The sequence below is a fragment of the Aquila chrysaetos genome, chromosome Z, assembly GCF_900496995.4.
Source record: "Aquila chrysaetos chrysaetos chromosome Z, bAquChr1.4, whole genome shotgun sequence".
In the NCBI taxonomy this organism is placed as follows: Eukaryota; Metazoa; Chordata; class Aves; order Accipitriformes; family Accipitridae; genus Aquila; species Aquila chrysaetos.
The window spans coordinates 16501250-16524746 of record NC_044030.1 but is presented as its reverse complement, the minus strand read 5'-3'; the positions used below and the strand labels follow the sequence as shown (position 1 = coordinate 16524746).

The window sequence follows — 23497 nt, the reverse complement described above, 5'->3', positions numbered from 1 at the left end:
CCCTTCATCCATGCTGTTAGGTACTTTTGACTGTTTAAAATACTTAGCTAAAGGATGCACTGAACGCTCCAGCCTTTCAAGCCTGACTGAAACCATCAGTTTTGTGTACAGTATCTGAAAGCTGCAGTTGAAATTGCCTTGTTTTGACTTAGACAATGCATAGATGTGTTTGCTGGTAGCTCATCACTGAGTTTGTATGTATAAAGAAATCCTCTTCCTGTAAATAGAACAGCCTGTCCTCTTCCTTTTCCTTTAAATGCTTTTTCCTCAAAATTTTGCATTTCATCTCCTGAAACTTCACACAGCATCTTCTGACATGTTTTTCCTGTTGAAAGATCACCCCTTAAAAACACCAAACCTCTCCTGCTTGTCAGAACTTCAGGCTTAATTGTGTTGCCTCTCCAGGACTACTCATACAAATTTAGGATTCCTCCTTCCCCTGCAAGATAGTGTTTATGCTTCATAAGTTTGCTTCAAGATATGCTTCAAGTTTGGCTTGCTGCCTTTTTTTTTTTTTTTTTTTCCTTTGGGGAATGTGGAAAACAAATACAAAATGGTGACTTGTAAGAGTTAGCTCAGCCCCTGGGGAATTTTGTGGGACAGGAAAAAGACACTTAGCCAGAGCGCATCCTCCCTGCCAAATTTGAAGCATGTGACAAGGAGAAGAGGGGTGCGTAGGTACCTCCTGAAAAATGTGTGAAAATCTTTCATGGAGAATGTTAAAATCCCAGTTTGGGCAGCACTGATCTGCCGTTTGTCTCCTCATATTCCTTAATTTGATTCTTTGCAAATGCTTCAATCTTTCCCTTCATTTAGGGAATTCATTAGGAATTTAGGAAATTCATTATTTTGCATGTTGTCTGTTTCTGTAGGTACTCAGTCAGACAGTTAAAACCTTTATGCACCTTCCTGTTTTACTCCTTGTCTGAAACCTTCATTCACCTTTTGATTTTACTGCTTGTCTGAAGTTGCTGGTTTGATTTCTTTTTTAGTATACTTTTCTGTGCCATGAGGGGTTTCCTCAGCTGAACCATGAGATGCTGTTTTTATGCAGGACCATGTTTTGCTGCTCTGTCACCGCAAAGAGAAAATTGAATGGTATTGTGTAGTGACTTGAGTTGTCTGAATAAATGAAGAATGTATCTCAAGGTCTATCCATGCCCATGGAAGGAGCCTCACTTCTATTGGCTGATTCAGAGCCTTTTTCTCTGAATTCCCTGAGGTGTTTTTACAGGGCTTGGTTAACTTGTGTATTGAGTTATTGTGTGTGCACTTAAAATAAGGCTAGTAGCCACTTGGAGATACTGGTCTTGCAGGCTTCAGTTGCCTGCTGCTTCTTGCAGGTGATAAAGTTTCCTGGAGCAATCTGCAGCACCTTGCTCTGTTTTTTCCTTTCTAGCCTGCCTGCTTCTGAACCAGAAAAACAAGGCAAAACAGTGCCATTTCACTGAATTTCATTAGTCACTGATGCTTTCTACTTGACTAGCCTCTTGCCCCTTTTTGAAGTTCTTGACAGCTGCCTCTTTATATTTGAAGCTTCATATTGTCACCTTTTGTGGGTCGGAGCCATGGGAACCTTTGTCACCATGCTTCTGTCTGCAGAGATCAGTACCCCTCACCTAGCCAGGTTCAGCTGAGCTTCGGGCACCACCTGTGAGGCAGTGAGGAGGCTGCCTAAACAAATAAATGGCTGGGGCAAGTGTCTTCTGGCAGTGGCAGGGCGTATGTGGTAAATTTCAGATTAGCTGGTAACAGACAGGTAGCTTTTCTCCTGCCGCATCTGCAGACCTGCTCTCACAGCAACCAGCTGACCCTCCTAAAAGGGTCAGCAGAAATGTTACAGAGACCTGAGGAGAGAGTAGGTTATGTCCATCTACATCTATGTTGTGATAACATACGTAAGTGTGATAAGAATTCACCAGTTTTCTGTGTGGGGTCTTACCTTTTCTGGAGCAGGAGATGCATCTTTCCTCTGCCTGGACAATCACTTTGTTATCTTTGGTCTCCTCTGTGCTGATGGGCTTTGTGCTTCTTCCTCCTTAGTGACCACATCCAAATGTGTTGGGCATCTGCATTTTCAGCTCTGAGAATCTGCTTTATCATCCCTTTGTTGATTGTTTCCACCCCTTATCTGCACCATTTAGTCAGGAATGCTGTCAACCTTAGAGATGCCCCTAACATTTCACAGCACCCAGCGGAAGGTTTGGATTGAAGGTTTGGATTTGCTCCGTTCCCACTTTCTTTCATCAGTGCAGTAATCACTCTGTTCAGCCATGGATGATGAATAACATGTTTGTATGCAGTAGTGACATGCAGTGCTGCTTCTTTTTCTGATTTGCAGACTAATGAAAAACAAACATCTGCCTACTGCTCACATTAAGATGAGCACCAGTGTGAAAGGGGTCATCCTTTTTTTTTTTTTTTTTTGTGTCACCAAAAGGAAAAGTTACTTTGCATGGACTGGCAGTAAGCTGCATAGAGAAGTAGACCTTGATTTTAATGCTTGAGTTGGCATGGGAGGAGCGGAGTTGCAAAATCGGAAGTCAGTGAGCTGGAGAAGGGGGAGGAGAGGAAAATTGTCAGCTTTTGATGGCACTAGCATATACAGTCAGTAATGGCAGTGGGCTGCAGATGGGAAGCTTGAAGTGCATGAGATTTTTTTCAGTTGCTGGCGAAACTTAGGAAGTGCTACAGCATGCTTCTGCAAAGTAGGGAGGTGTGAAAACCTGTGTACAGCAACAGTTGCCACTGGCAAGTGATCTTCTGCCCAGGCACTGGGAGAGGTCTGTGCTTCCATGCCAGAGGTCAGGGCCTGAGTATCTGTGTCAGGCTTCATGCTTGACTTGGTAGAGAGTAATTCTGAAAGGAGGAGGACTCTAAAGCCATAGTTGCATGGCTTATTAGTTCCTAATTAATGCGAGGTGGTGGGAATGAAATAAAGAATCCCTTGTTTTCTTTGCACAGCTTAACATCATGTAAATCCATGGTAAGAAGCTGTGGAAAATATCACCCCCATGAGAAATTATTTTTTCAAATGCTGTCTTGCTTGAAAGCATGCTTTGCGGAGCTCAGGTAGAATTCTAAAGTTGTTGCTTCCACAGTAAAAGAAGTAATTGCTCTTGACTTTCAAAGCTGCATGCAACTGGTGACTTTTAATTTTGTCTCCTTCATCCATTATGCTCAGTGTGTAACAATACTTTGTTATCTCCCATTTATTCCTGTCACATGCACAAGCTTGTAGAATAATTCACTTTCAAACATGTCCATCTGCTTTGGCTACATCAAAGAGCTATTTTGGACTTTAGACTGTTTAAAATATCTTTTGAAATTTAAGAGCTCATTTTCGTGCTTATGGAGAGAGAGTGTGGGAGGGCATGACTTGCTGTAGACCTGTAATGCATTGGGATAAACTCTTCTTCCTTTTCCATTGCCAACATCTTAGTAACAACATGAGCTGGAGTTTATGCACTGCAAGAAGTGTGACGGTCATGTACATTCTTAAACTTAGGGGAGAGCAAATGTGATTAAAAAGATGTGTTCCTAATTGTATTTGACTCCATATGATTTTTTGTTTGTTTTTCACAAAGTCCCTTGTTTATGAAGACTTGCTAAAGGTTCTTATTTTATTTCTGCAGTTTGCAACTTCATGTCTCATGAAAAGTGCCTCAAGAATGTCAAGATACCATGCTCATGTATTGCTCCCAGCCTTGTAAGGGTGAGTAAGGACACACTGCCTTGTCTCTTTCTTGGAATAATAGCACAAATTTATCACTAGTGAACATGGTGTAGTACAGTGGTGGCTTGTTAATATCATAATGCTTCAATCAATTGTGTTAGTCATCACTGAGGCTTTTATAACTGCTTGGAGGCAAAGTTACATTTCCTTTGAAAAGTCCCTGCTATGGGCAGCTGTGGGTAGTCTGTCTTTGAACAGCAGTTATTTGCATTCTTCAAATATTACTAGATGTTCTTACTTGCATGTCATTACCTGGAAGCCTCACAATAATGGACAGGGGTGACTGATTGGTCTCAGGGCTCTCAGAAAACCATACTATGTGTCATACTAAAGAAGAGCTCTGTACACCGCCAAATTTTTTACAGCAATTACATCTTACTGGGAAAATGCTAAAGCTTCTCTGCCTAGCAAAGGGGCAGTGTTTGGCTTCTACTGATTGCTGCATCTTAAGAATTTGCTTGTTCATTATGTCCAGAGAATGAAATCATTGCATTAAAAGCATAGGATTTCAAAGCCAAAAAATCAGAGAGCAGGACTTCAGTTGATGGTAATAATTCACATTTATTTATTTTGGTAATTAATAAAGTACTTGTTTTCTGATGTCCTGTGACTTTTCCTCCCACAAGACTTCATGCTTAAGAGATCGCTTTTAAAGGGTGTGAAAGATGGATCACCTTTAAAGAAGGTAATAGGATGCAACTACGGTACTAAGAAGCTAAATTGAAGAGAAAACAAAGTATATTATCCACTTGGGAACGGATGACAGAAAAGGAAAAAAGGGAAGGAGGAGATAAGAAACTTAGTAGAGAAGTAGTATAACACTGCAAATACCTTTAAGGAGCCATATGCAAAAGTCAGATGAGACATGGCTGTAAAATCAGAATCATGTGCGTTACAGGCCTCACTGACTAAAAGCACATTTATGGGAACACATTGTGTAGACCCAGGAACCTATGAAGCGGAGCTGATTCCCTTCTTTGTATCCTAAAAATCTTTACAAGTTCCTTTATGTTGTGGAAACCTCTGTAGGGGGTAAGATGTGAAAGTTTAAAACAATATATAACTTGAATTTCAGGAATTGGATAGAGAGAAATTAGCCACTTGTTTTTCTTAAATTTGCTTTGTCTAGATGATAATGCTGTTAGGCTTTGCTGCACACTTCCTCTTCCCCATATACTTTTCACCTTGAGAGGTATAACTTAGGTGTCAAAAAGGTGTCTGATACATAGAAAGTTGCCAGTGAAATAGTGAGAAATATCGCTCTAAGTCTTAGAACCCACGCTAAAGGGACATGTAGATAGTGAGAAATGCTATTACTAAGAATTAGCATCTACTACTGTTTCAGTATGCTGGCAATCAGTCATTGTAGCATGGGAAAAGGAACGATGAGTCAGATAATACAGGTATCTTTGCAAGGGCCTTTGGGGGGATGGTACAAATCCAGCTGGGAAACATTCATTTAATTCAAACTGACAGAGTTCTAAACATTTGTGACTGCTTCTTTTGTGAGTTTGCTCTAAGTTTAATTCATTGTTCAAAATAGTATTTGTTCCTTTGCTTTTGCATGGTAAAAATCCTGCATTTAAACTTATTAATATTTCCACTTGCAGCAAGTCATGGATGTAAGTGTCGTTTTTTTGTTCTTTTGCCTGTCCCCATTCTCTATCTGCCCCAACACATGAATTTTATCTAATTGGTTTTTGTTTTCACATAAAATCCAACTATCCTTGCTGTGCGGTAGAATTTGTTTTGTCTGAGTGTTGTTGTTAGCCCTGAAAGCTGTTTGCGGTTCAGTGTTGCTGTATTTAGCCACAGTCTTCTGAGTTACCTGTGTTGAGCTATAATGATTATGTTTTGAAAATTCTGGGTTGTGCTATTCTTTCTGGACAGTCTGGTCCTCCTTGACGTAGTCATCCAAGTTGCAGTAATCCTGGTCTGCTGTGCAAGTAAAGTCTGCCATACAGGAGATGACGTTTTGCATGCAGGCTCTGTTGAATTAAATATTGAACTTGGCATTTGCTTAAAAAACATAACAGAGCAAGAATCAAATTATAATCATTTATAGAATGTGTGGAAAGTTTATTTTCTTAATCTCCCTGCTCTCCTTTCAGATTATTTATTATTTATTTATTAAAAGGTCCAATGTAGGAGGGAACACTGGTGGGACTTATTTTGTGATAGTTCCTTCTAGTATGTCAATATTCAGTGTATTACGGAAATGAATTTTTTTTTTTTAATCTCCTGGATTTCCTCTAGAGAAGATGCCAATTGTTAAAGCTCATCAGAGTGTGTGTCATCTGATACTAAGTCAAACTGTCAGAGAATAATTTTTCAGCAGATGTTTCATGGAAACTGATTCCTGAGAGTAGGGTTTCCTTCCCAGGGTCAAGTAAAGGCCCACAGAGTCACAAGCATGCCATGACCACATCCAGACTCAGATCATTCTTGATGAGTTCACTCTTAAGGCTGCCCTAAGAATTTTTTTGCACTATTGTTAATCATTATCACCTGCATTTAGTATTCCAGACTGGATCCAGGTCATGATGTTTCAAAACAAGACTTCATGGATCAGTCTTCTGGACAAGTTTGTGTTTTTATGGTTTGCAGATGATAAGATTTGTTTCACTGGTAAGGTCTCAGCAACTTTTCCAAATTCAAACCCTCTCTCCCCTACATTCCTGTAAGTATTTGCCTACTCGGAGATATGTTAAAAAAAAAAAAAAAAAAAAAAAAAAAAAAACACTACCCCCCCAAACCCAAAAAAACACCCACAAACCAAAATAACCCCAACAACAAAACAAAAAAAAACTACCCCAAAAGACCACCCCCCAAATACCAAACAAAAAACCGCAAAATAACAGTGAAAACAAAATCTCTTTGGGTGTGAAATGTGAAGTTTTATTTTCCCTTGTTAGGTTGGAATTGAAGTTGTATTACAAGCTTTTTACCCCTTAGCTTTGCCATAGAAGTATGTCTGTGTTTTCTGTATAATTGTTCTTTGAAAACTAAATGGAAAAGTGGTTTTAGTGATGTTAGGCATTTGCTATGCTTGTTTTTCCTCATTGTGTTGGTGCATTGTTATAATGGTTTCTAAACGTTTCCACTTGAAGAAGGGTTGATAGGCTGCTCGTGAAACTTTCTTGTGTGCTTTTGTTCTTAAAGCCAGGTTGTCTAGAATAGAAAAATGCTGGTTTAGGTCATCAGCTTCTCCTGAAGCTTTATGTGCAAAAAATAAAGCTTGGCTTTGTAGCTCAGAACATGGGTAGCTGCTGGAGTTTACGAGTTGTGATAGTGAATGGGAGGATTGTGGTGCTCGTAGAGGTTTCTGCATGGGCAAGCGGGTGCTGCCTCCTGACCTGAGTCTCTCCCTCTGACTGCTGGATTCAGCTGTGTGGAGGTGGTTATTTGGGTCACTTTCCTCGTGAGCTGAAAGAGGGGAAAAAAAGATACTTGGATTAGGGTAAATCCCTCTAACTCCCCTTCTGATAATCTATTCTGTATTGGACACTTCACACATATGCACAACAGAAGCATCTCATTTTTTCTGCAGCTGAAGGACTTCTGTACTGGGACACAACCTCTTTTTTGTTTACTTTCTCTCCCTACCTCTGTTCCCTGCCCAAGAAGCAATGGGAAGGTCCAACACAGTGCAAGACAAAGACTGTCAAGGTTTGGTTACTGCTTCACTTGCCTTGGAATAATAAATCCCTCAGTCTCGTTCAGCTGTCAGAAATGTCAGATGGATTTTTGTGTGACTGCCTCAGAGAATTAGCTTTTAAGTAATGTTGCTGCACATGGCTCATAGACCTTTTAACAAATGGGAAAGAGCTTGACAAGCTGGGAAGAAGAATTTGATAGGGTTGGATTGGGTGGGAGTTCTGGAGAGTATAGGAGAAAAAAATCGGAATCCAATTTTGGAAAATCATTCCTTGGTGGTAGTTGCAGGTGTTGGAGGTTTTCTATCAACATGGGTTAAAAAATGCTTCAGTGAATGCTTGCTGAGATTTTACTGCTTCTCCCAGCAGACAGGCTGAAATGCAATGTTTGTGAATAAGCTGGTTGGCACGTTATTGTTACATCTCATCTTCAAATTACTGTATTTTTGGCATGCATCAATCAAGGGACTTTTTATCCTGCCCCTCTTGTATCTTTTTGGCGGTGGTGTTGGTGGAGTTAGATCTGTAACGTGAACTTGACTTCACAAAATATATGCTTAACATTTTTCCTCTTTTACATTCTGTATTATAAAAACAAGTTTGGGAAAGTTCTTTCTTCTCTCTCTTCTTCCCTTTTATTTGTCTGCGATAAAGAGGCTTTGCTGGTGTAAGGGTTTTTTCACAGGGTGTCCTAACAACACCCTTGGGTTGGACCCCAAGCTGATCTTTTTAGCAGGGCCTGTTGTGATAGGACAAGGCATAATGGCTTTAAACTAAAAGAGGGTAAATTTAGACTAGATATAAGGAAGAAATTTTTTATGATGAGGGTGGTGAAACACTGGAAGAGGTTGCCCAGAGAGGTGGTAGATGCCCCATCCCTGGAAACATTCAAGGTCAGGTTGGACGGGTCTCTGAGCAACCTGATCTAGTTGAAGATGTCCCTGGTTGTTGTGGGGGAGGGTTGGACTAGATGACCTTTATAGGTCCCTTCCAACCCAAACCATTCTCTGATTCTATGGTTTTACCTGGGCGCTTGCTGGATAGCCCTGACCACCTTCACCAAGAAGGTCCGTCTGTAGTTCTTGAAGACTTGACCTATACCTGTGCTGTTTAAGCAAGGCAGTTGCTTGGAGTTTAGCAGCCACATGGCATCATTTAGAAGGCAAATGAGGTGTAAAACTGCTTGCTGGTAATCTTGGCACCACACCAAGGTTTCCTCCTTTTCCTCCCAAAAATGATAGTCCCTTTAACCTCAGGGTTAGCACCCCCTAGTTCATAAACTCAAGAGATCTTATTATGCTCTGTTGAAACTTGATGCAAGCTGCCTGGTAGCCTGCAAACTCCCAGACGAGCCCTGTAGCTTTATCAGTGATTCTTGAGGTTCTGAAGTGGTATGGGATGTCACTCTGTGCGTTTCTTTTAATTCTTAATTTTTATCTCAATAAAAAGAGATGGCCATTGATTTTCTCTGTAGAAATAAAAGCAAGGAGTGACTGCCTTTTGCATATCGTTTTCTCTTTCCAGTACAAAAAACGCTAGTCCAAGCAATTCTTAATTGCAGTGGAAAGCTCTTACACAAGTCTCATTTTCTAGTAGAAGTATCATGTATTTCTGATTTGAAGTGGTATGGAATTCACTGTATAGTTCCCATCACAAAGGGTCTTTGAGCGCTTATGGATAAGGCCTAATGTCCTGTCACAGAGATCTGTAGGATGGAGAAAAAAATTTCTGGATATAGTGAGGTTGCATATGGATGTGTGCATTATCCCCCTTCATTAGCCCCAATTAAAATTTTGATAGCTAAGTGTTTGATTTTCTCATCTCTCTTGTCCTATGATATGTTGAGACACCATTTCATTTTTGTTTCTTATCTGATTTCAGAACTTCCACATGGAGTGTGTACTTAAAGTTGCTTTTTAAGGTGAACTGATACATCAAGTGCTCAGAGGAAGAATGTCAATTTGGACACAACTGACAAGTAATTGACAGGCATTGTCCCTAAAAGGAAATGTAGAAATAGAGTACATTCAAGTGCATGCAGTGTATTTAAGTTGCAGAAACCTTTTGCTGTTAAAGCAGAGGTTTCAAGCAAATAAAAGGCTCTTTATGATTACTGAGTAATAAGTAAGTAATTGAAAAGATGTCAATACTGGGAAAAGTTGACTCACAAAGTTCTTAGCTTCTCTCAGAGAGGGTGTGGTTTAGACACTTGATTAACCTGGACAGAATAGTTATGGGGTCTACTCAGATATGATCACCATATCTACCTCTCTAGAGCAAAGGTTTTTGGTGTCAGAGTGAACCTTAGGAGCATTACATAAGGAAATACTTTTGCACTGGTGTATGGAGTTTGTGTGGCAAGGTTTTGGTAGTGGGGGGGCTACAGGGGTGGCTTCTGTGAGAAGCTGCTGGAAGCTTCCCCTGTGTCAGACAGAGCCAATGCCAGCCGGCTCCAAGTCGGACCCGCCGCTGGCCAAGGCTGAGCCCATCAGCGACGGTGGTAGTGCCTCTGGGAGAACAGATTTCAGAAGGGAAAAAAAAATTGAGCGGAACAGAAACTGCAGCCAAAGAGAGGAGTGAGAACATGTGAGAGAAACAACCCTGTAGACCCCCAAGTCAGTGAAGAAGGAGGGGGAGGAGGTGCTCCAGGCGCTGGAGCAGAGATTCCCCGGTAGCCCATAGGAAAGATCATGGTGAGGCAGGCTGTCCTGCTGTAGCCCATGGAGGTCCATGGTGGAGCAGATATCCACCTGCAGCCCATGGAGGACCCCACACTGGAGCAGGAGGATGCCCGAAGGAGGCTGTGACCCCATGGAAAGCCCACGCTGGAGCAGGCTCCTGGCAGGACCCGTGGAGAGAGGAGCCTGGGCTGGAGCAGGTTTTCTGGCAGGACTTGTGACCCCGCAGGGAACCCACGCTGGAGCAGACTGTGCCTGAAGGACTGCAGCCCGTAGGAAGGACCCACTCTGGAGCAGTTCATGAAGAACTGTAGCCCATGGGAAGGACCCACATTGGAGAAGTTTGTGGAGAGCTGTCTCCTGTGGGAGGGACCGCACGCTGGAGCAGGGGAAGAGTGTGAGGAGTCCTGCCCCTGAGGAGGAAGGAGCAGCAGAGACGATGTGTGATGAACTGACACCAACCCCCATTCCCCATCCCTTTGTGCTGCTGCTGAAGGGGAGTACGTAGAGAAAATTATGATTGAAGCTGAGCCCAGGATGAAGGGAGGGGTGAGGGCAAGGTGTTTTAAGATTTGGTTTTATTTTTCATTATCCTACTCTGATTTGATTGGTAATAAATTAAATTAATTTTCCCCAAGCTCAGTTTGTTTTGCCCATGATGGTGATTGGCAAGTGACCACTCCCTGCCCTTATCTCGACCCACGAGCCTTTTGTTATATTTTCTCTCCCCTGTCCAGCTGAGGAGGAGAGTGATAGGGCGGCTTTGGTGGGCACGTGGCATCCAGCCAACTAGAAACATCAGAATCCGCAGAAGATGTTCTTGTTTCAGGAACACCATTTTAATTTGTATGAGCAATTTTTTTTTGGCCTTATGTTGAGAGCAGTCTTTATGAAAGACCCCGTGTGACTAGCCTTGTGGGCATTTCATGAAGATGGTTGCTTCCAAGCTGGTTGTGCTTAGGCTTGAAATGCTACAGTGTTTTTGAACTGAAAACTAGTGATATTAAGTTAAATTCCTTTTGCTCAACCTTTGGAGGCTATTGTGAGAGTGTTTGTATCCTTATTTCTGTTACCCTTTCCTACTTGGAAGCTGATTAGCCCCGCACTACTGTAGGTCCTGCAGCCCTGCTTTCTCAGTCTCTCCAGTGTGTTTTACAAAGTCCTGCCAAGTGTGAGTCTTTCTGATGTGATGAGGAAGGAGATGGGTGTGGAAAAATAATATTTAGACACAGGTCTAGGAAAAGTTTTTAGTAGGTTGTTCTTTTTTAAGATTGCCGAAGACAGCAGCTGTCACTCTGGCATTTGGTATATCTGTATTTCTCTCATTCCCCTTTGAGCCTGGAAGTCTTTGGCTCAGGATTCAGGCTAAAAACTTTCTTCTGCTTGAGTTGGTAGAAAAGCAGCTGCAGCTGGGTGAAGAATAGGCCTTCCTGGAGCTGTGTTTTTCCCCACTGAGGTATCCAGAAGGTCGCAAACCAGTAAGGCTTGACCTGACCTGACTCTATCTGCAAACCAGAGGGTTTGTTGGTTGCTGGGCTGCTCTGTACGTAATGATTCCACCTCAGTGGAAGAACACTTAAATTAATGATCTGGTGTTGGCCACATGCTTGATGATAACCTGTGGCATTTCAGGGTAAGGAACAATTTTAAAAGGCACTACCAAAAGAAAACTATTCTATTCTTTATTTTTCTTCCAAAGTTTGGATGTTAAGAGCAGTTTGTTGCTGTTCTTTCTGTATGATGGAGAACTGCTGTGCACTTGCACAGATTGCACTGAAGGGGTTAGAATCGAATTTTTTGGTTTCTATAGAATCAAATTTTATTACAGGCCGAGTTCGACTTTTACAGGAATGTGTTACATTCTGTAATGCTTTGGATTTCTTAACAGATGGCAGGAAACAAAATAGGAGCTAGGAGTATCTTGTCCATGAGTGCAAAGTCATTCTGCAGCTTATGCTGGAGTGTTACCGCTATACTTTCTGTCAATGGACTTCTGATCAATACTATAAGGGCACTTAGATGTCATTTAATGGTATTACCAGCAGAAATTTTCTGGTTTTTTCTGCGGAAATTGATTTTAGTGGTTTGCATAAAGTAATTTAAGTAGTAGTATTGGAAAAGTGGTTTTAAACTCTCATAAATTATTAACTTTCTCTCTGTAGGCCACCTTATGTGTCTGTACTTTGCTGTACTTCTACAGGTGGATATAATTTAAAGAATAATATGTAACATTTCATATTCTGACATGCTGCCTCACTGGCTTTCCCAGTCTGAGTTTTGATTTTTTTTTTATGTATTGGGTGCTTGGAACTTGTTCAGCAGCAAAAGAAATGTAGGGAGCTGCATGATGTGATTGATGAGTTCATTATGTTGTACTTTCTCTTTTTTATCTTTCCATCTTACTCCCATCCCATTTCCCACCAGGCTCTGCAGTGGTCGTATACCTGTCAATTCTAAAAGGTCACTCATAATAAGTTTCTTTGGCTCGTTTCAGAAAGGAAGAAGTTGAAGGAACAGATTTGTTGTTGTCCTTCCCTCTCCTTTTTCTTTTTCTCCACCCAACATTTCAATCAGCAAGTTGTTCCCTTCTTTTTGGCAGTGACTTGAGACTTCAGAGGATTGTCACCAGGGTCTGAACAACTGCAGAATTTAGACTTGGTCTCCTTCCCTTGAGTCTTCTAGATAAGTACAGTCAGACCCTGAATAAGTTTGACTCCTGTCAAAGTCCTTTCTCACAGTCTTTCCCAAAATAAACACTATTTTTCACAAAACTCTACTTTGATCTACAGAATGTCGTTTTTCTTCAGCAGTACCTTTCTGTGACAGTAATGAAAAGCCTGCATTTCTGTGCCAGGTGTAAGATAAAACAGCCAGACTCATGGCTAGGGGAAAGAAAAGTTCTCTGTGTTTCAAGCAGGGAAGTTCATGCTGGGTGTCCAAAGCAGGCTATTCACCACTCCAGAGCTAAAGAAGGTCTCATCTGCATCTGATCTCAAGGGGAATACTGCTGCCTTGGGGACGGCCAGCTCTGCTGTGCCTGGGTCTGTGGTGAGAGTAGGGCAGGCAGATGACTTCAAGGTGACACTTGAAACCTGAAGACAGGTTGAGATGTGCAGAAAACCTTTCATGACAAAATCCTACCAGGGCTTTTCAGTACCCCTCACAATTGCTGTGTCTGGCTGGGATTGTGCTCACATAGCCATTCACATTATCTCTTTCTGCACCTGAACTCATTGTGTAGGATGAATTTTGGGCAAGTGGCCTTCTCCCACCAAGCTGGGATTGGACTTTTATTTTTGGAGCAGCTAGAGTGAGAAAACAGCTCTGGCACTTTACCTCCAGCATAGCTGAGCCATTGTACATTGTACATTACTGTACAGGGAGGTTTGGCTTTTCCTTTCCCCTGAAGAAGTAGCATGAAAGTGCAAGAAAAGTGGGCGGGGATTATGAGCCTTGAACTTAGTCTGAGATAGTTTGATTAAAGTTTTCCAGGCTCTCCAGGATTTTTTTTTTGCCCTAAGGATATATATTCTTTTTATAAACATGTATTATATGACTGGAGTATTCTGATTTAAGAAAAATAAATAATAATGCAAGCCAGCCATGAACTTTGTGTCAGTCAGAGCTGGAGGGCTGCAGAGAATGAAATTTCTGTTTGGGTTGATGGGAGTATGAAATTTCTGTTTGGGTTGATGGGAGTAGGAGATGGACCCCCAAGCATGGTTTGTCTGTATTTTTAAATCCTGAATTTGTATGTAAAGTAAAAATTTGAAGCTTTTGCAGGCAAGGATGTTTTTGTAATATATCATGTTGGAGAGACTGATATGAAATCCTTTTGGTAGGCCAGCTGGCAGTCCAGTGTGGTAGGGAGCCTGGGATCTGGACAGTCAGTTTCCTGGTCAGTCAGGGACCAAGGATTCCTCCAGGCAACACGGTCTGCTGGGGCAATGAGCTGGTGACTCTGCTTGACTGGTCAGCTCCTGTGCATGGTCTTGTTCCTGTCTGATAACACAGGCATATTTCATACCTCTCTTCATACTCCTTTACCTCCTGGAGATTAATTCTGAGGAGGATTGAAGGAACCACATGCTTTGCAGTTGGGGGGTTAGTGATTTTTCTGGATTAAAATTCCAGCAATGTTCCTTTCTCTTTGTGTTACATCTGGCAAAACTTTATCTCATTTATTTTATTGCACATGCTTGAAGTACGGGATTGTTTAGTGTAACTGTCCCCATGCTTTCAGAGGCAGAAACACTGGTGGCAATTAGACCTTTAGAACTGGAAGCAACTTTCTGTATGTCATCAAATTCTGTGTTCCCAGTATGTGTGAATTTGCTGGTAGTGGTTCCCAGGAAAACCCTAATATACAAGGAGAAAAATTCAAATCCTGCTCAATAACTTTGGAAGATTGTTTACTAGTACATCTGGGGGGAAAAGAAGCTACCTGTGACTACATGTATCTTAAGTCATTATTTCCAACTTTTTACTGGGAATGATTAATTTCATTTCATACCTAAATAATCATTCGTCAGCCTTTACTAGAAATATTTTGTGTGTGTGTGATGCAAGAACCAGAAGAGAAATCTGATATGTTTGTCATATCAGGAAGGGCATGTGAGATGCATAATACTAAATACCTAAGTCACAGCAAACTTTTATGGAAGTCATTTGGATTCTAGAATTTTAAAGATGCAATTATGCTTCTTCCTTCTAATGTGAATGTCAGTTTAACAAAGGTGTGCAACTTGTAGGAAGAGTGGTCTCTAGAGCAAGTACAAAGCTCAAGTATGTTTCTTATTCTTCATTTTTCATCTTTTCTTCTGTTCTTTTGGTACCATCAATTCCAGTCTTCATTTTTATTCACTAAACAAGAAAAAAACTCCCTTTTTAAGATAAGTGAATAGTATACTAGAAATACATTTGCTAAAACTGTTGGTACAGCTCTTGGCAAGAGCTGAAATGTATTGTTTTCCACCTACAGTCAACAGGAACCTCAGCATGGATGTACTCCAAGAGCTGGATCTCTACCTTCCTGGCTTTGAGGCTTTGTGGGGGCAGGGAGAGACCAATGCCTTTGTCCTGATGAGCCAGTTGGCTGGGCTATATTCAGGGAAGAGCTGAAAGGCATGTGGAGAGTACTGGACTGAGCTTTTAAAAAATGTCTTGAGTGTGTCTTTAGGGTATTTTGTGTACATGTGCAACTATTACTCTTTAATCATCTTTGATTCAATTAAGTATACTTAGGAGAGGAACTGTGATTCCAGGTAAGTCACACGGCACTGAACCCAAAGGAAACTCTTGGATTCATGGCACTGTGGATCATCAAGAAGCTAACCAGCACTTAAAAAAAAAAATATATATTACATATTAAAACCCAAGAATTTAAAAAAAAGGTTTTTTTTAAATAATAATTTAAAATAAGTATCTAAAACTTATTTTTAAATATGAAGTTTTATTAAAAAGGTTGGTTTGCCTGTATTTTTGTTCTCAGGCTTAGTTAAGTTTACGTTGTATATACTGTCCTGTCTGGCATGATAAAGCAGTTTCTGTGAATCGTTACTGGCACTTTGAAAGTTGTGGCTGATGATGTCTTAACGCGTTCTTCATTGCCAGGTTCCAGTTGCACACTGTTTTGGACCTCCAGGACATTACAAAAGAAAGTTTTGCACTGTGTGCAGAAAGTCACTAGAGTCACCTGCCTTTCGATGTGAAGGTAACTTAAAAAGCTCTGCTTGTATAGCCAGCTGTGTATTATCCAGTAATGTATACTTTGCCTGCCTTGCATACCTTGGGTGTATGTGTGTGTACACACACACACGTATGCACTTACTGTGTTTGAGAGATTTTTGAGTTGTTTATCATCCACTCATTGGTCGTGGAAATGTGTACTTCAAATTAAGGAATAATAAATCAATAACCTTCAATAAACCACAAACTTTGTCAAACATGTATGCCCTTTCATCTTTCCTTCAATTTACTTTGAGCAAGTCTGTGGTGTTGGTGTGCAATGAATCCATGCCCAAGATGTGCAAAGAATGAGAAGCTATTATGTCAAAAGAAAGACTTGTCCTGTTGAGGTAATTTATTTCTGTTTCCAGTGGAACCTTTTGATACAGGGAATCATCAGGTATTCATGTTTCTAAAACCTCCCCCTTTCTACAAAAGAATGGAATATAACTTTTCTGTGTTAGTGGACTCAGATATCTGTTGCTTGTAATGGGGATGAGGTGCCTTCAATGGAAAGATATTTGAAAATATTATTTGTCAAAATAGTACTGCTCTGAGTGTCCTGACATGGATTCTCTGAAAAAACAGTAATTAAAGAATTCACCCAAACATCAGAATTTTTATTTGAAATACATGTTGGCATGAGTACTTGACTGATTTTGACGTGGGGCAGCTCCTTAATTCTCCCTTGTCTCCCCTGTCTTGAATGTCTAGCAGTTGTTCAGTTGATGTTGTGAGGTTGAATTGAATTTAGTATTTTGAGGGAATATTACCTGTGAACTGTTTAAAAAAAAGAGTCTACTGAGAGAAGAATCAATTCTGTAGGGATTTGAGATGCCTTCAGAACTGCTGTTATGCTAAAGATAATATGTTATTCAGTATGGTCACCTGTGTGTATGTGTAGGGGAAACATTCCTCTTTGATCAGAGAATTTGAAACCAAAATTTTCGCTAGCTGTGTCCTCTTAAGTCTTGAAAATAGCTTTAGTTCAGTGATCTATTTTAGTTAAAGCTTTTTAAATTTTGCTTTCATATGCCTGCTCTCTTAATTCTACTGTATTAGCGTTGTACCCATTGCAAAGGAATATTTATTTTTTCAGACGTTTCCATTTAAGTGTTCTTAAACAACAAACACGTGAAATCGCATGTTGTATTTAAGTATTAAAAATGCCCAGACGTTTTGGGGTTTTTTTCTGGTTCAGTGAAGGTTCTGAATTGTGTTCCTTACATGGATTAAACAGTTTTCTTGTTTTGTGTGCTGGGACTTATTTGCTATCCCGTTTTCTGACCACCAGTAAGTCTACAACTTGTTTCTCTCATACTTTTCCAAAATGTAGCTTAAAAAGGGCAGTTAGGTTCATAAAATGCACGAGCTTCTTCCTTTACTCTTCAAAAATACTTTCAGAATTTGTTTTATAAGTCAGCTGTTTGAAGCTGTAGAGCTTTTAAATCCAGATGGAGATGTTGAACTTTCTTCCTTTTTTTGCTTACTTCTAATGACTTAGCTTAATAGTACAAGTCTACTGTTGGTTATGATGTTCTCTTCTGATATTGAAATTTAAAGAACTTTTCCTGGAATCTTTGCCATAACTAAGATAGGAAAGAGAGTTAAGATGAAGTTACCTTTTCTAAGCAAATGATTGACATCGTTAGATATACTTTTAAAATAATTTAAGTAACTTGGTTTGGATTCTTCATGTCTTAAAATAAAATAAATTTTCTTGAAAGGAAATAGAAAATTTTCAGACAAGTACTAAACACTGTAGCTGCATGGTGGGGCATCTGGTCTCAGAAATGAGCATGCATGTATATTAATGCCTGGTGAGATAAGTCCATATACTTCATTAGCAAAAATTACAATATTTGGACTCCAGATTCTGCTGACACTTACTAATTGCTTTGGATAGCTATTTTTGCTGTAGAATTCACTGGTAACAGTTGAACCTGGACTCATGATGGTGAGAGTTGGGCTCCCTTTTCTTTCCAAGAAGGGCTGGAAAGAAAAAAAAGGAAAGGGAGTAACCCAAACATTTTTTTTTTTGTGTTGGATCCTTTACAAAAGTTTCTTATTAAGCATCAATTGGGAGCAGCAATTTACTGGGGAGGGAGGCAGTTAACATTTTAAAGGTTATTCTGCCAAGTTTATGTATCTGAAATCAACCAACTTGGTTTTTTGGTAATTATAAAGGAATTCACAGCACTTTCATGACTAGCTTGAACAGAAAACTGTCGTTCTCTTATCAGATAAAGAATTGTGTAGATTACAGAAGGGCTGATAAAGTTGAAACTTCTTTTTGTAGGCCCTCTGATTTGACTTGATCTTTACATACTAAAAACTTCATCTTTCCTATAAGTGGGATAGCTATCTTAAGGGTTTAACTCCTGTGACACTCCTGCCTTTCACATGCACACATTTTCTTGTTAATTCCGAATTGGGGTTGGTGGTGGAAGCAGCAGATGTGAATTAAACCAAGGGAAAAAACCCCTCTGTGTTCTTACAAAGTATAGCAAAGGGCAGTGTGTGCCTGTGTTAGCAGAATTAATGATAAAAACCCCAGTGTTTTTGTTAATTTTCCAAAGCTGTAATTAGGTCTACAGTAAATTTTAACCATTAGTGAGGGTGTGACTCAAATCATCTAGCTTTCCTGGTAGCTGAATTGGCAAAACTGTAAAATATTCCTGTTATATCTATGAATATGGAGAAATGTGAGCAGAGGAGAGACCATGTCACACCTTGTGTAAAAGTTCTTGAAGTCTCGGTGAACACACATAGTATGGGGAGTTGTACGTGAACGCTTGTGATTGACTTAGTAAGCCCTGTTAAAAGAGGCTTTGCTTTGGTGTGGTAGGAGATCATGGTCTTCTGCGGGATTGGAATAATACAGTGTTAGTGTTGATCACCTTTTCTGGAGTCCAGAGAGTGATTTCAAAATAAGGTATTATTCTTTATGTAATTTAATCCTGTTTTCAAGATACTTTCAGATAATGTGGCTAACGTGCAGTTGCCATCTTTCAATCTTCAGGTTACAGTCTTCAGATTTTTGTGATGTGCTTGGAGCAATAACTTCTTTGAGCAGAACAGAAAAAAAATATTTTAAGAATTTGACGCTTGCCTCTTACTTTCATTTACTCAATGAAAAATTGGGATGCCTTCCCATAGTGCTTGTATACCCAAATCTTTAAAAAGCAGCTAGAGGAGGGTCTCTTTTATCCGTCTCTGTCTTATGAGGTCTGTAGAGAACTTACCTCACTCTTTCAGTAATGAAGCTAGATATTGAGATTTTAGTTGGTTGGGTTTTTTTTAATGACTGATCCTTTGCAGCATAGCATTTTAGCTGGGGTGTTTTCTTTTTGTAGATTCTCTTTTCTTTCATATCTGATACTTCAAGTCAGCTTTTAAATAATGAAAGTACTTTATCCAAAACAAGCTTGCCTAAAACTTTATGGGCTTCACTAAAACTTTTTTGAGCTACAGTATCTAACAGGTATTTTGGAAGACAATGTTAAGCTTACTTAAAAAAGTGTGCTGAAAAAACGATTATTTTCCTTTTCCCAACAATGAAATGGTGATTTACTGTATGCAGACATAGCTTGGACAAATATTCTTTGAGATTAGCATACCAATTGATTCTGGTCAGGTTTAAAATTAAATCCATTGAGCGTCATCTGGCAATAAAAAGGATTTATTTCCTGAGTAAAACACACTTTCAGGCTGTTGCAATCTGCCTGAGAACGATATCCTCCAGTCATTTTGCATGTCCTGACGTCAGCAAATGTCGTGTCACTTTGCAAACACAAGCGAGTCCGTGCTGGTGCAGGCGTGCTATGCTGTGCCACATGGGCCAGTGGCTAATCCGATCTGTGCCGCATCTCCTGTGGGACCATGAGCAAGACAGGGCTGCTGGCTGCAAGCAGGAGGGGTGGGCTACTGCACAGCTGCTGTTTCGGCAGTAGTGCCCCCTCCTTTGCTGGGGCTGGGGACTCGAACACACCTTGTCTCTTGTTTCCTTGTGCTTCTGACAGCTCCAGGGATGGAGAGAGGGGCTGTCCAGCAGAAAAGCACCTGCTGTTTTCAACCCACTTGTGAGGTGCCCGCTTGCTTTGCAGTAGGGTTTGGAAAAGGGTTTGTAAAGGGAATGAATGGAGTATAGCTTCAGGAAGACAATTACTTTACACTCCAGACTTGGTGGTATTTGGTTGCAGAAGGAGAACTTTCTTTCTGTTAATGCTTCTAACATTCAGCCTTTTTTGGATTTGATTAAATCAAACTAGACTTCAGGCACAATTACATTGGAGTAGGCAGTGATTCCTGTGAAACTGTGAGTAAAAGCTGTGTAATAAGCCAAAAAGTTGTTACAAATTTAACTTGCTATATTGGAGGAAATAAGGCAAGTGCATATGAGCAAAATTAGCTCAGCCTTTTCTTATACTTGCTGTATCAGTTTAACACAAAGGAAGTAGAGCAACACACAGGACAATGCTGATAAACTTCTTTTATTGCCTGTCTTTACTGAACAGAAAAGAGCATGAAGGAAAGAAAGTATGGTGCAAAAAAGTAGTGAAGGAGTATTGGAGGGATGGAGAGAAAAAGGGACAGAGGGAAGAACTGCAAAAACCCCGGGGTTTCCAGCTTAAAGAAGTTTTCTTGTTTTCATGTTTTTAGTTTGTGAGCTACACGTGCACACAGACTGTATCCTGTTTGCTTGCAGTGACTGCCGGCAGTGTCACCAGGATGGGCACCAGGACCACGTAAGTGTGGATGCCTCTGCAGGAGAAAGTGGTCCCTCATTTTCGGTGTGAAAACATGGGCTAGAGGAGGGGGAGGAGTCTTGGTCTTTTCTTTCACATGCGGCCAATTTTCAAAGCACTTTTGTTGCTTATTGGCAGGCAAAGGAAATGTGTGGCTTCAGAAGGTATCACAGATAGCAAGAGGAACTTAAATTCTGTCATATTCATGATGTTTATTGAAGCCATGCTGAAAAGTCTGTGCAATGTATACAATGTCCTAATTAAAAAAAATAAAAAATCAGGCATCTTATCTAAAAATTTGCATTGCAGAAGCTGGCATGGAACTCTTTTTTCTATATGTTGAGCTGTTGGCTGCATTACATCCATGGCAAACATTATCATGTTCCTCAGGCTTCCTGCAGTCTGTCTGAGGCAAGACGGCCCAGCTTCTCACTGTAAAATACATGCATAACAGTGACCTTTCAGGATTTTTTTTATTTTTTTTTTTTTTAGAGACTATTGGTTTTGGTGGAGTGTGAAGCAAATGCACTTTGTGATAAAATTTTTTCATAGTTTGATAAACTTCCTTCAGTGAAATGTAGGATTGTTTAGGTTCATATTTATGGTAAGGAAATACTTCGTGTCCTAGTCTGTCTTGCTGTTTCCTCAGAGCTGTTTGAATTGCTGATTTTATAGTTAGGCTGAAGATGCTTCTGTATCTGTTTCATGTAACGCTAAGTCCTGATGTGTTCCCCCAGGATACTTATCACCACCACTGGAGGGAGGGAAACCTTTCTTCAAGTGCTCGTTGCGAAGTTTGCAAAAAAACCTGTAGTTCTTCTGAGGTCCTGTCTGGCATGAGATGTGAATGGTGTGGCATCCTGGTATGTTGTGCTGTTGCATATATTTGTGGGTACCATATATATATTTGCACATACTTAAACACTTTACATAAATATACTTTATTTGTACACTTCATAAATATACTTTATATATACTTTATAAATACACTTCGTGTATATACTTGTTTATACAAATATATTAGTTAGATGGAAAATCTGATTTTTTTAAATCCCCCCCCATTACTCATTAAAATGAGGAATTCACAACATCACAGTTAATCTTTATGTGAATCCAATGGAATTAAAATTTAACAGGCAAATCATTATAGATTTCTGCTTAGAAGCCTGCAGTTACTTTTCCTGTGTGAAATCGGAATTTTTTTCAAATGACGTGAATTCTGCAAGGTCAAAGACTTACCATTCTAATATGCTTATTCCTCTTTCAGTGTAGAATAGCTCTTAACCTGTGTGGTTGGGTTTTTTTAAAGCTGTCAGTATTGGTTTCTATGTTTTTCTGTTCACGTGACATATGTTTAATTCCTGTGCAACATGACAGTACCTTTCAATAATCCTCACAAAAGCCACAGCTTTTCACATACTGATATGCAGGCTGCTGTTTAGATAACAATTGGTCCATCCAGTTAATGCTACCTCTCATTGAAATATGATGAAAGTGCAAAGTAGCACCAGGTGGGGTGGGAACTGAAAAGCATATGTAATAAATCATTAATTGCCAGTTACTGCAAGATGAGGTTCTCTATGTAATAATAATTTAAAATGAAACTCTGGGGTTATTCAGTATTTCAGGTATGATTTGAAGAATTTAAGGGTTTTTTTAAATATTGCAGGGTTTGTATTTTTAATCTGATTCATAATTTCTGAGGTGGGAGGGACTGTCTTTGAGAACAGTCTAACAAATGTAACATGCAGTATGGCCACATATACAAAGGTATGTGTATTCAGTAATGGCAGAAGATCTTGCACAAGTACAAAGGCAGAAACTAGCCAGCCATGTTTTGGAATAAATACCCAAACAGTGTTATCTCTGAATCTGCAAGTGGGTACAGCTGTGTAAGAGGATATTGCTATTTTCAAACTATTCAGTATAACCTGCCGACCTTTCCCACCTCCACCAGTAAATATCTGTATAGAATGGAAGATCCAGGGTTTGAAACCAGAACTTAAAACTTCTCCACGTAGCTGTATAGAAACGTTTAGTTTTTAATAGAGCAGGTTTGTAGTACGTGGAGTTTCTTCACATGTTAAGACTTCCCATTATTGGTTATATAAAACCTGAATGGAACAAATTAAAATCTAGGGTGAAAAATGGATCACTCATTTCATAAAAGTGATTTACAAAAGGTCTATATGTGTCCTAGTCTGAATTTTGCAATTCTGGTGAGTATTTTGTTATAAACAAATTTGCTTTCTTCGTGTCTCACTAACTTCTTAATTGATGCTTCTATTTATAGGCTCATTCCGCTTGCTACATAATTGTCACACCAGAATGTACTTTTGGAAGATTAAGGAATATGATTCTTCCTCCAACCTGTGTGCAATTATTTTCTCGCAACTTCAGCAAACTGCATTGTTTTCGAATATCAGAAAATTTGCAAACAGAATCAGGTAAAAACTTTCAAAGTTGACTGCAACTAATTGATGAGCATGTTTAACCTAGTGTTGTAATTTACTGAAGAATACGATTGCTAATTTTCACTGGGTTTTGTGGCAATACTGTAACTTCTTGCTGTTTCTGGGACAGGACAGAGATTTTTAAATGCAGACTGTGTGCGAAATGCTGAAACTTCTGTTTACTGGTGCTGGGCAATTTGAAAACTGTTCTTTAAATAGAAAGCAAGCAGAAAGTGAAAACCTAAAATCAAAAAATTTGCTTAGCAGAGTAGTGTTATCATTGCTACAAACACTTGCTGATGTACATGTTGGTTTTTATTTGGCATATCGTGTATACATATATTTTTATTTGCCTCTTTGATTAAGCATCTGCCCTTTTAAGATTTCTGTGCTGAAAAGAAATTATCATGTATTTAGCAGGGTAATGCTCTACTGCCATCTAGAGTGTATGTTTGGGTAACAGCTCTTTAGGAACAAGAGAATTTTTTTGAGCCACTGA

At 39.8% G+C, this 23497-nt stretch overlaps 1 protein-coding gene across 4 annotated transcripts in view; it reads left to right on the top strand.

Annotated features, from left to right (window-relative positions):
* The window catches only part of DGKQ (diacylglycerol kinase theta), a 102412-nt gene that overhangs the window by 23238 nt on the left and 55677 nt on the right, over window positions 1-23497 (top strand). For all 4 annotated transcript variants that reach the window (XM_041120888.1, XM_030004832.2, XM_030004831.2 and 1 more), the window contains exons 2-6: window positions 3636-3715; window positions 15684-15783; window positions 20460-20545; window positions 21283-21408; window positions 22839-22992. In XM_041120888.1, the coding sequence (XP_040976822.1) occupies window positions 3636-3715; window positions 15684-15783; window positions 20460-20545; window positions 21283-21408; window positions 22839-22992 (546 nt within the window). The remainder of the gene's footprint in view (window positions 1-3635; window positions 3716-15683; window positions 15784-20459; window positions 20546-21282; window positions 21409-22838; window positions 22993-23497) is intronic.